This window comes from Conger conger, chromosome 6 (genome assembly GCF_963514075.1).
Source record: "Conger conger chromosome 6, fConCon1.1, whole genome shotgun sequence".
NCBI lineage: Eukaryota > Metazoa > Chordata > Actinopteri > Anguilliformes > Congridae > Conger > Conger conger.
In genome coordinates this window covers 1,349,672-1,360,812 of record NC_083765.1, presented here as the reverse complement: position 1 = coordinate 1,360,812, position 11,141 = coordinate 1,349,672, and the positions used below count along the sequence as shown (strand labels likewise).

The 11,141-nt window shown below is 47.6% G+C and overlaps 1 protein-coding gene across 1 annotated transcript; it reads right to left on the bottom strand.

Annotated features, from left to right (window-relative positions):
* Positions 1–999: 999 nt before the first annotated feature.
* On the bottom strand, positions 1,000–7,520 carry rtn4rl2a (reticulon 4 receptor-like 2 a). The gene is made up of 3 exons (XM_061244336.1): positions 7,371–7,520; positions 5,568–5,794; positions 1,000–5,267 (listed from the first exon to the last, which is right to left on the bottom strand). The coding sequence occupies exons 1-3, from the start codon at positions 7,426–7,428 to the stop codon at positions 4,161–4,163; spliced, it is 1,392 nt and encodes a 463-aa protein (XP_061100320.1). The 5' UTR covers positions 7,429–7,520; the 3' UTR covers positions 1,000–4,160.
* Between the last annotated feature and the right edge of the window lie 3,621 nt (positions 7,521–11,141).

Below are 11,141 nucleotides of genomic sequence, written 5' to 3'. Positions count from 1 at the left end.
CGGCCCTGTGTGACGTTGGTCATCGACGCTAGCTAGCTCAATTTAAAAAAATAACCGCCATAATTCGTCTAGGTCTCGCCATAGTAAAGCCGGCAATTTAACGTTCAGTTGAGTTAAGATGAAAATAGGCTTTTTTCGCAAAATCAAACCGATTTTTTAATATATCATTTTAAACGTTCAAACAGATTAAGACGAATGGCAAAGAGAGTAGGGAAGTTCGTTTCTTTAAAAGCAACGATAGACTCACCATCTTGAACCTCTACCTGCCGTAGCTTCCAGGAAGGTATCTCTGAAGTGTGATCCTTGTTGTGCCGCTAACACGCCTGCGCACCCAGCCAGTCAGCCTCGAGAGCAATCCCAAATTCAACTGAACATTTTAAATTGGATTATAAATAAATGTACACCTCAGTCATTTAAGATCGCCGTTAAAGCCCCACTGCACCATTTAGTCCTCTAAACGTGCAAGTGGCTTTCAGGCACACATGATTTGAATTTAGTTTACTTAATTGTTGAAAAAGTAACAGTACTACTTTGATTTAACAGTAAAAACTAATCGGACAAATTGGATCGCTGTAGTAGTGTAGCATGTTTCGGGTTTTAACTGAAACTGGTCAAATAAAGAACCAATACTTGAATAAATAATCCCCAAGGATGGGGGTTTGTTAATTATAATTTGGTGACATCCCCCTGACTTGTTTTTGAATGAAAGTGGTGTGATTGTAAATCTCTCACGGGGAGGGTCTCAGGTCATACAGCTTGTGTTCCCTGGGTTGGGGAGGACTGAGGTTTGTGGTGGAGACTGTCAAACACTCCAACCTGCTCAGGTCTGCTGTGTGGTAATTACAGTTGTGGACAGAAAAAATACTGATAGCCATATTTGTGTGGGAGGGAGAGAGAAAGAGTGAGGAAGAGAAGAAATACTCTTTTTTTTCTTCTTTACCAGGACTGTTTTTAGTGAAAGTTCCAAAAAAGACGGATAAAAGACGAACACGCCCAATCTTTTGTTAAAAGATTACATTTATTGTCTCTTTCACCATTTTCTAAAAGATGACAGCATGTCACGTGTCCGTTCATTCTTGTTTGAAATCCCACAATAGCATTTTCACAGAATACAAAGGAATGAAAAGAAACTAATTCAAAAAAGAAACACGCACACACATGCATACACACACACACACACACACACACACATATACACACAATTTTTCTGTGTACATCTGACTTCAAAAGAGACTAACGAGAGACCACAGGGAGTTAGGGATGTGCCTGTGGCGTGTTGCCATGGTGATTTCGTGGCAGAGTTGGCCCTTGCCGAGCTCACAGTAATGGCCGTGGCCTCCAGCTCTTTGTATCTTGTTCATTCACAGGAGCACACAAACAGCCCGAAGGTGGCAACATTGTAAACCATAACTGAACAAACACATCACTGAGTGAAGAGGTGCACTGACAACTGCTCATCTCTCTCTCCCATTAGCCACTCTCCCCTTCCATCTTTCTCCCTCTTTTTTCATCCCTCACTTACACCTACTACCTTGCACTCCCTGTATCCATCAATTCCTATTGCCCTCCCTATCCTGCTTCCTCTTTATATCACTCTGTATTGCCCTCCTGCTCTCTTTCTTTCTCTATCACTCTCTCTCTCTCTATCCCCCTCTCTATCTCTATCACTCCCTCTCTCTATTCCCCTCCTGCTCTCTCTCTATCCCCCTCTCTATCTCTATCACTCCCTCTCTCTATTCCCCTCCTACTCTCTCTCTATCCCCCTCTCTATCTCTATCACTCCCTCTCTCTTCTCTCTCTCTCTATCACTCCCCTGATTGAGGATACCCTGCAGCTCTGTGTTCTGGATTCAATCAGTGCCTCTAGTGAACTCTGACCTCTGTGTTCTCCACACACAGAAAGATGGAGGGAGAGAGAGACGGAAATAAATAAGCAGGTGTCCAAAAGAGGAAGAAGCGCCCACATTCACACCCACATGCCTCACCAAGGAAACACTCCCACAATCACTAACAGGGTGGGGGGGAGAGAGAGAGAGACAGTGGGAGGGTACAGAGAAAGAGAAAGAGAGTGAGAGAATAAAGAGCAAACTACTATTTAAAAAAAACTGGAAGGATTCCAGAGGAGAGGGGAAGATCTGCCTTTCATTTGCTCATCCTTCCCCTCTTCAGTGGCACCTACACAATTGCCAGTCCGTCTGTCAGAAAACCAGGCTTCACTGACCCTCTGTCTGCCTGTCAGTCTGTCTGTCTGTCTGTCTGTCTGCCAACAAAACAATCTTCAACTGGATCGCACAGCCCACCAAACCCTCTGTCTGTCTGTCTGTCTGTCTGTCTTTATGTGAGCCAGCGTTTCAGTTATTCAGGTGTCTGGTAGCCAAACAGTGTCATGTGATAAGAGTGTCGATCAGTCACTAGATCAGTGTGTCAGTCTGTTAGCTGTAGTGTCCATCAGTATATCTGTCTGTATGTCTCACAGAGGCTTTGTGTCAGTCAGTCCCCCTGATCCTGTCCACTCCAGCCCAGTTATTCTGGGACATTCTCTAGTGTCCAATTTCAGGGTTAGGATCAAACAACAAAAAACACTGAAGAAAAATTCAAAAGCAAAATGTACAGATAGTTTACTGTATTCCCATAAAGAAACAATACATACAAGAATGAGAAAAGATGTGCACACTGACTGTCCCAAATCCCACACAACACTGTCGTTCGTTATTTTCAACACCTTCAGCCTTGAGCCTAGGCCAACAGCAGAGACATGTGGTGTGAGCATATGACACCGTGCTGTAATCACCGCTGTCTGTCTGTGTGTGTAAGAACTAGCCGCATATTTACAGGCTGCGCATGTGGTGTTATGTTCTGGAATGAGCCACAGTTTCTCCTTTCTCTGTTATTCTGGGCCAGCCCTGTCGTTCCTGTCTGTGTGTGTGTGTGTGTGTGTGTGTGTGTGTGTTTCTGCATCTCTCACGCTCACCTCTCTCTTTCTACTCTTCTTTCTCCACTGGTCTCTCTGTCATATCTCCTTCACTTTTCTTCATCATCCTCATCTTACTACACTTCTCAAGGTCTGCAACTCTGTATAACCTCCATCCTTCTCTCTCTCTCGCTGTCTCTGTTTGCATATTGTTGAGTACAGTATTAGTGTCACAGTCCTGAGCTTCATCTTGCCCTCTCTCATAGCCCTGAGAACAGGTACATTCTCTCTATACTGTGAATGTGTGCGTATGTGTGTGTGTGTGTGTTTACATGTTGCACAGCAGTGATATTTGTTGTTGTTTGACTGAAGAGCAGCCGCTATTAAGCTGGCAGGCTGGAGCAGGAAGGGAGAGTGTGAGGAAGCGAAGTTAACAAGTTAGTGCCGAAGATCTGCTGTCAGTGCCATCGCCGCGGGGAACCTGTTGCCCTCGAAGACGCCTTATGGCTGCCCGTGAACGGCCCACGGCAGCAGTGCCGGTGTGGAGACTAGCGCTAGCGCGAATCTAGGAACTTCCACAACCGCCTGCCCCTTGAGCCCGCTACAGCCAAGGCACAATCCCCCGCGGCTAGGCTAGGCTAACTAGCATCAATGCTAACTAACAATTAGCACTAGTAATAACAGTAGCAGAGGTAGCAGCAGTAGCAGTATGTTACAGTAGTGGTACATTAGCGGAAAGGAAAGAAGAGATCCACAGAACAGGAGTGAAGTAGTCATAGCTGTAGAGCTGGCACTGGCGTTGGCAGGGAGGTCATAGGGTTAGCAGTAGCTGTAGCACAACTAGAAAGCAGGGGTCACAGTACCACGGATGCTGTTACACATCAGAGTCGTTTCTGTGAAAGCAGAAACACTAAATGCTGAAGAGCATTATAGTTTAGAATCTTTTAAAAAACAGTAACAATCCGAAGCTGACTGATATTATTCTTCTTGTACTTGTATTTGTGCTTTACCATGAACCCCACCAGGCTCCCTACTGCCCTCTACTGTATTGTCTGCAGCACCACAGCACCACCCAGTGGTATGGAGGTCTAGGAGGGTGTGGTGGGAGGGGGTAACCTGAAAATGGTCAAGATACAGGTGTGCAGAAGTCATAGAGGGTAGAAAGGGAGCACAGTTTTGAGAGATGGGGTGGACGGTGGAAGAGGACCTCCCATCAGAGGAGAGAAGGGCTTTCGGCTGCAGGACAGGACTCAGCCGAAGAGTAGATGGATGGACAGAGCGAGGAGGGAGAGGGAAACAGCGAGGAAGGAGAGCAGAGGTGAGGAGGAGGAGGAGGAGGGAGGAAGGCCGGGCGAGTCGTAGCCGGGCGGGCACTCCAGCTCGAAGCAGCGCACCGAGGCGTCCTCGCTGCCGTAGTTGGCCCAGTACTCCTCCGGGTCCAGCTTGGGCAGGGCAGCCTCCTCCTCAGCCAGCTCGTATTTGGAGGGGAAGGAGGCGGCGATGGAGGTGGAAGGCCCCACCAGAGGCTTGACAGCGAAGGGGAAGGCCTTGACTGCCTCTGAGGTCTTGGCGTAGGAGGACTTGGTGGAGGCAGCGGCCTTGGCCTTGGAGAACCACCAGCGGGTCTTGGTGCTGAAGGTGGTGGTGGTGGTGCCGGCCAGGGAGCCGGGGTCGGGCAGGGGGCAGAGCGCGAAGTCCATCTCGCGCAGGAAGCGCAGGTCCTGGCCACGGCGGGGGGACGGCGAGGAGCAGAGCAGCTCGGAGCTGGACACGCGCGACTGGCGGAAGAACTCCCAGATGGGCCGGGCCTCGCAGCCACAGGACCAGGGGTTGGCGTTCAGCCGCAGGAACTCGATGGACCCGACGTCCCGCAGCGCCTGCCCGGGCAGCTCCGCCAGGGAGTTGTTGAAGAGGAAGAGCATGGTGAGCCGGCCCAGGTCGCGGAAGGACTTGCGGTGGACCTGGCGCACGCGGTTGTCGTGCAGGAGCAGCCGGTCCAGGTTCACCAGGCCCCTGAACACGTTCTCGGACAGCGTGCGGATGCGGTTTCCGTGCAGGAACAGCTGGCTGAGGTTGACAAGGTCGGAGAAGAGGTCGTCCTGCAGGAAGTGCAGCTGGTTCTCCTGCAGGTAGAGGAACTGCAGGCTGTACAGCTTGCGGAAGATGTCGTGGGGCACGGCGGCCAGCCGGCAGCGGTGCATGTGCAGGCTCTGCAGCTTCTCCAGGCCCCGGAAGGCCCCGCCCTCCAGCCGCTGCAGGTGGGGGTTGTCCCCCAGGTCCAGCTCCTCCAATTCCCTCAGCTCGCTGAACGCCCCAGCCTCGATCCAGGTCAGGTTATTAGAGTACAGCCACAGCACCTGGGGAGGGGGAGGGGGGCAGGGGAGAGGGGGGAGAAAGAAAGGGATACAGAGTAGGGAAGAAGATGATTAGTAAAAATATAACCAAAGCATCATGTGACATTGTTGTTTATATGTTGACCAGCAGATACTAACAAACCTTCAACCAGAGAGGAGGGAACTAATTAGTGAAATCAGCTGTCGTAGTGACTGGTTGGAATGAATACATGCATACTCTCAGCCCTCCATGGCACATGATTGGGTGCCACTGATGTAGACCAATAAGGACACAGGTACACAGGTATGCACAGGTATGCTCACCTGTGTCTGGAAGCCAAAGGAGTCGACCCTGAGCTGGACGATGCGGTTGTTCTGCAGGAAGACACGCTGCGAGTCGTATGGCACCCCTGCTGGCACGGAGGTGAAGTTCTGCGACTGGCAGCTGACCGTCATGGGGGAGGGGTAGCACACGCAGAGGCGAGGACACCCCCGCACTGCGCTGGGCTTCACCAGAACCAGCCACAGCACCAGCCACAGGGAGAGACCACCTGGGGAAGGGATGGGGGAGAGGGGTTAGACGTCTGACCTGCTACTGCTCTGACACAGTTATTAAAACACAGATACAGTGGGAGAGAGAGACACAAAGAGAGAGTGAGAGAGGCATGCTGGAATAACAGTAATTTGGCGAGAGGAGCTATCCACACGGGTGGTGCTGAATGGCTTGGCCCAGATAACGGCCGAGGAACAGCAGCGCGGTGCACGAGCCAGATCACGGAGCTGAACATTGTTCTGGCTCACACAGATAGTCATATTCAAATTATGGTATTGTCATCATTACGCAATTGTTACTTGCTTGGAATTAAAGTTTAGGCTACTACTAACGTGTCGAAAGTTATCACTCACAGCAAACAATACAAACGTAAAGTTACGATCTTCAGTGTCTGCATTTACGTCAGAGCTTTGAAAACCAAAAGAGCTCTGTAACTGACCCCCATAAATTTTTCACAAAGACTGTTCATGTGTTCGTGTATCAGATTACGCACGACAACATTGAAGACAACGACTCAGAATGAATAAATAAAAACGCATTCATCAGCAAGAACAAGATTTTCCAAAGTGCTACTTCTCTGACCCACTCTCAAATAACGCAACACGATTCGTTAAGCGGTCCACGGTTGCTGCAAGAATATTACAAAAACGGTACTGTATGCTGCCCCAGAACTGGAGACTCAATAGCACAGAGCTCTGACGTTCTTAAAACGTCAACTACGTGTCATTTAATTGACATTTTCCACGGCGATGCTTCAAGTATGACTACTAGTGCCAGTCTACAGTTATGCTCATAAGTTTCCGGTGTTTCTTATAATGTTGAATAATAGTGTTCCAAAAGAAACGCGCGCCGAAACTGATATAGCCTCCAGAATGATTATAATCCCGCCTGGGATATTCACACATTTAAAAACATTGGTTTTACGGAAACACCAAATATGCAATATTTCCGAGACAAAAAGTCACTATTAATTTTCATCCACAAACCGAGTAAAGTCATATTGTAACATCCACGTCTCAAAAACTTGATGCGTAAAATCAGTCCACACAAAGCAGCATAATAGATGAGCAGATTAACATCAGCGAACAAATATAAATAAACTCGAAATACTTTCATGCATTTAAAGTTTTTCTAAAAATTGTTTGGTCATTGAATCAAGCAGTGTACAAATCAGGGGATGCGTAATTCAGTACCAAACATGTTTGATGATTTTATATAGAACCAAACTTTCTATAACAAATCTAACTTTGCTAAATTACATTTATAGAAACGTCAATCGTTTCAATGAGTTTAAACACAGCTACACATTGTCAAAGCAATAATAGCATACATTCAAAACATCTTGTAACATTTATTGAGTCTTATCTAACTAGTTGCGGCACGTCCTGTAGTACACTGGATAAGTATCAAGACTACTTAATAAAATATAAATAAGATACATAATCTAAGTATATTTCCAACATAAGCAATGCCTATGTTAATATAAAGAAAACTACATTATCAGCAGCAAATAGAAACAGCGTTAAAATAACTAGGAGAGTAGATCGTGGAAAATAAAATGTCTTAAAACTCACTCTTGAAGTTACGAGTGCCGAAACGCCGGGAGCTCCGTGTAGTCGAGCGGGTTTCCATCCTGAACCAAAGCCGAGAGCGAGTTAGCCTGAGGCGGTGAAGAAATGCCTGCTATCTCCGCTGAAGCTCTGGTTTCCAAGTCGGTGAGTCGATTCGACTGAGCGAGTGACGGTGCTGAATCCTGGAGCCTGGTTTATACTCAGCGCCGGTTTGTGCCTACGGTGGTGGGCAGCGACGGAATCTCTCAAACGTAAGCAACGGGGTCAGGCTGGTGCGCGGGCGGGGAGGCTGGAGGGGGGGTTCCGAGGAAACACGTAATGCTAATTATGCAGTTATGGAGGGAGGGAGGGAGGGAGGGACGAAGAGAGAGTGCGAAAGGGAGGGAAGCAACGTGCCCGCGAGTGACTGAGCGCAGAGTAGGACAGGAGGGCGTTGAAGGAGAGAGTGCGAGGCGGGAAAATCTCCATACGCTCGTTTCTTGGCTACAGGAAAAAAACAGCCGTACGTCCTGCTTCGTGCACGCCTCTATGCGTGGCCGACAGGAAAGGAGAACAAATATGTAAGTTATAGAAACAGCAGGAGAGTTGGAGACAAGGAAAGCCACCGTACGCACAGATATATTTATATACAGAAATAAATATTGGGTTAAATTTTGACGGACTAGAAAGTCTCATGTACATAGTTTATGTGTGCATGTATATTATGCCTATACCATTGTATATATTTTATATATTGGAATTTGCAGTAAATATATAGAAATGACTTGTTTTCACGGTCCAAAATCTACGTCCACGGTCCATGTTCCTTCATTTGTAATGATAAACACCATTCGAGCTGTGCGCCTCTGTAAAGCGTCGATTATATGCACCTTAACCTTAATAACACCGTAACGCGCACAATGTGAATATCTGATCCTAGCCTGCGCCAGAGAGAACATTGGGCTTTACGCGCAGCTCTCGGCAGAAAGTGCGACTTCTGGTGGCGCGCAGGGACACATCAATTGGTAAAGATTTGGCAACCACCATTAACAACCAGAGAGCGCCTTTCAAACATTTACAACCCATCCATTTCTTGGCTTACAAACATTGCACCCCATCTCTGTTTCCTGCATAGAAACATTACGCCATTTCATTACAGGCTATTCATTTAGCAGACGTCCAAATCCAGGGGTCTGCATACCTGTCCTGGAGAGCCCCAGACACTGCTGCGGGTCGTGGTTACTCAGCACTTAATTAATCAATTAGAGCAGTTTAGCGGTTTATGACACGTACACTCACGTCACCTGGTTTCTTGGGTCTGAATTGTGTGCTGCAGGGTTGCAGACCCCTGTCATTACATTACATTACATTACATTAGAGGCATTAAACCCTAAACATAATACATTCACCTGGCCTATAGGACGTATAGGAACAAAACAACATCGACATTTCTTGGCAAGGCTATTCATGTACGATCACATAAAGTACAAATGCAAGCAAATTACTTTTTGGGTTTCAGGTTTGACTGAGATGGGTTTTTACCCATGAAAAAGTATTTGCCCCCTTCCTGATTTCCTCTATTACTGCAGATTTTTCACACTGAATGGTTTCAGATATTTTCACAAAATTCATATTAGACAAAGGGATACATTTTTAAATGATTATTTCATTTATGTAATGGAGGAAGTTATCAAACACCCAAATCACTCGTGTGGATAAAGTATCCTACTTGCCCCCTTAAACTTAATAAGTGGTTACACCACCGTTAGCAGGAACAGCAGCAACCAAATGCTTCATATCAGTCTTTCACATTGCTGGAATTTTAGCACACACCTGTTTGCGGATCTTTAAGGCCCATTTAAGGCCACACTTGGCCTGAAGAACATTGGGAAGATGGGTGTAGTGTGGTGTAGTGTGGCATGTAGTGTGGTGTAGTGTGGTGTAGTGGTGTGTAGTGTGGTGTGTAGTGTGGTGTGTAGTGTGGTGTAGTGTGGTGTAGTGTGGTGTAGTGGTGTGTAGTGGTGTGTAGTGTGGTGTAATGTGGTGTAGTGTGTAGTGTGGTGTGGTGTGGTGTGGTGTAGTGTGGTGTAGTGTGGTGTAGTGTGTAGTGGTGTGTAGTGGTGTGTAGTGGTGTGTAGTGTGGTGTAGTGTGGTGTAGTGTGTAGTGTGGTGTGGTGTGGTGTGGTGTAGTGTGGTGTAGTGTAGTGTAGTGTGGTGTGTAGTGTGGTGTAGTGTGGTGTAGTGTGGTGTGTAGTGTGGTGTAGTGTAGTGTAGTGTGGTGTAGTGTGGTGTAGTGTGGCATGTAGTGTGGTGTAGTGTGGTGTAGTGGTGTGTAGTGTGTAGTGTGGTGTAGTGTGGTGTAGTGTGGCGTGTAGTGTGGTGTAGTGTGGTGTAGTGTGTAGTGTGGTGTAGTGTGGTGTAGTGTGGTGTAGTGTGGTGTGGTGTAGTGTGGTGTGGTGTAGTGTGGTGTAGTGTGGCGTGTAGTGTGGTGTAGTGTGTAGTGTGGTGTAGTGTGTAGTGTGGTGTAGTGTGGTGTAGTGTGGTGTGGTGTAGTGTGGTGTAGTGTGGTGTAGTGTGGTGTAGTGTGGTGTAGTGTGGTGTGGTGTAGTGGTGTAGTGTGGTGTAGTGTGGTGTAGTGGTGTGTAGTGGTGTAGTGTGGTGTAGTGGTGTGTAGTGTGGTGTAGTGGCGTGTAGTGTGGTGTAGTGTGGCGTGTAGTGTGGCGTGTAGTGTGGCGTGTGCTGTGGCGTGTGCTGTGGCGTGTGCTCGTCCCCAGCGTGTGGGCGGATGGCTCTGGTTGGCCAGGCAGCAGCAGGCCGGTCTGGGAGAGCGATTCCGACACGGATCCCCAATATGGACACACGTCAGCCCAGCCTCAGCGAGAGCAGAGATATTACACCCAGCAACTCGTCAGGAGCCGCGTCGCCCTGCTGCACACAGTGGACTCTCTCTCCCTGCTGAAGGAGTGTCTCCACATTAGTGCTGGTTTCTCTGGCATAGCGTTAGTGCTGGTTTCTCTGGTGTAATGTTTGTGCTGGTTTCTCTGGCATAGCGTTAGTGCTGGTTTCCCTGGTGTAGCATTAGCGCTGGTTTCTCTGGCATAGCGTTAGTGCTGGTTTCTCTGGCATAGCGTTAGTGCTGGTTTCTCTGGCATAGCGTTAGTGCTGGTTTCTCTGGCATAGCGTTAGTGCTGGTTTCTCTGGCATAGCGTTAGTGCTGGTTTCTCTGGCATAGCGTTAGTGCTGGTTTCTCTGGCATAGCGTTAGTGCTGGTTTCTCTGGCATAGCGTTAGTGCTGGTTTCTCTGCTGTAGCGTTAGTGCTGGTTTCTCTGCCGTAGCGTTAGTGCTTAGTCTAATCGACTGTAATTCGCTGGATAGAAGCAGCTGGATAACTGTAATGTACTGTGTAATATGTCAGCCCCAGGGCGGGAGTGCGTCAGTCAGTCAGTGGGCCGGAGTCACCCCTACACCCTCACTACACCCTCTTCAAGGGCACAGTGTGCATTAGATCATCAATTAGATCTCTCCTATGAACCCATGACCCATGTTTTTAAACTTAAATCACCACCACACATAAAAAACAAAAAACAAGTGAATATATTACAACAATCTAAGCCACTAAATCCATCCCTTATGAAATACCATACCCTTATCTTATCATTTTAATTAAAAAAAACAACTCATAAAAGCAGAGAGACCTGAGAGAGAAAGTCAATCTTTTGGGGGGTCCTTTATTGCAGAGAGTAATGAAATCCGGCCCTCATCACATATCCCACACAAAACACAATAAAACACAA

Excerpts from the sequence above, each read along its gene's own strand:
- rtn4rl2a (XM_061244336.1), bottom strand. The coding sequence starts at position 7,428 with ATGGAAACCCGCTCGACTACACGGAGCTCCCGGCGTTTCGGCACTCGT. Across the intron at positions 5,795-7,370 it reads CGGCACTCGTAACTTCAAGA|GTGGTCTCTCCCTGTGGCTG; the intron begins GTGAGTTTTAAG and ends TCCCTTCCCCAG. Across the intron at positions 5,268-5,567 it reads CCTTTGGCTTCCAGACACAG|GTGCTGTGGCTGTACTCTAA; the intron begins GTGAGCATACCT and ends CCCCCTCCCCAG.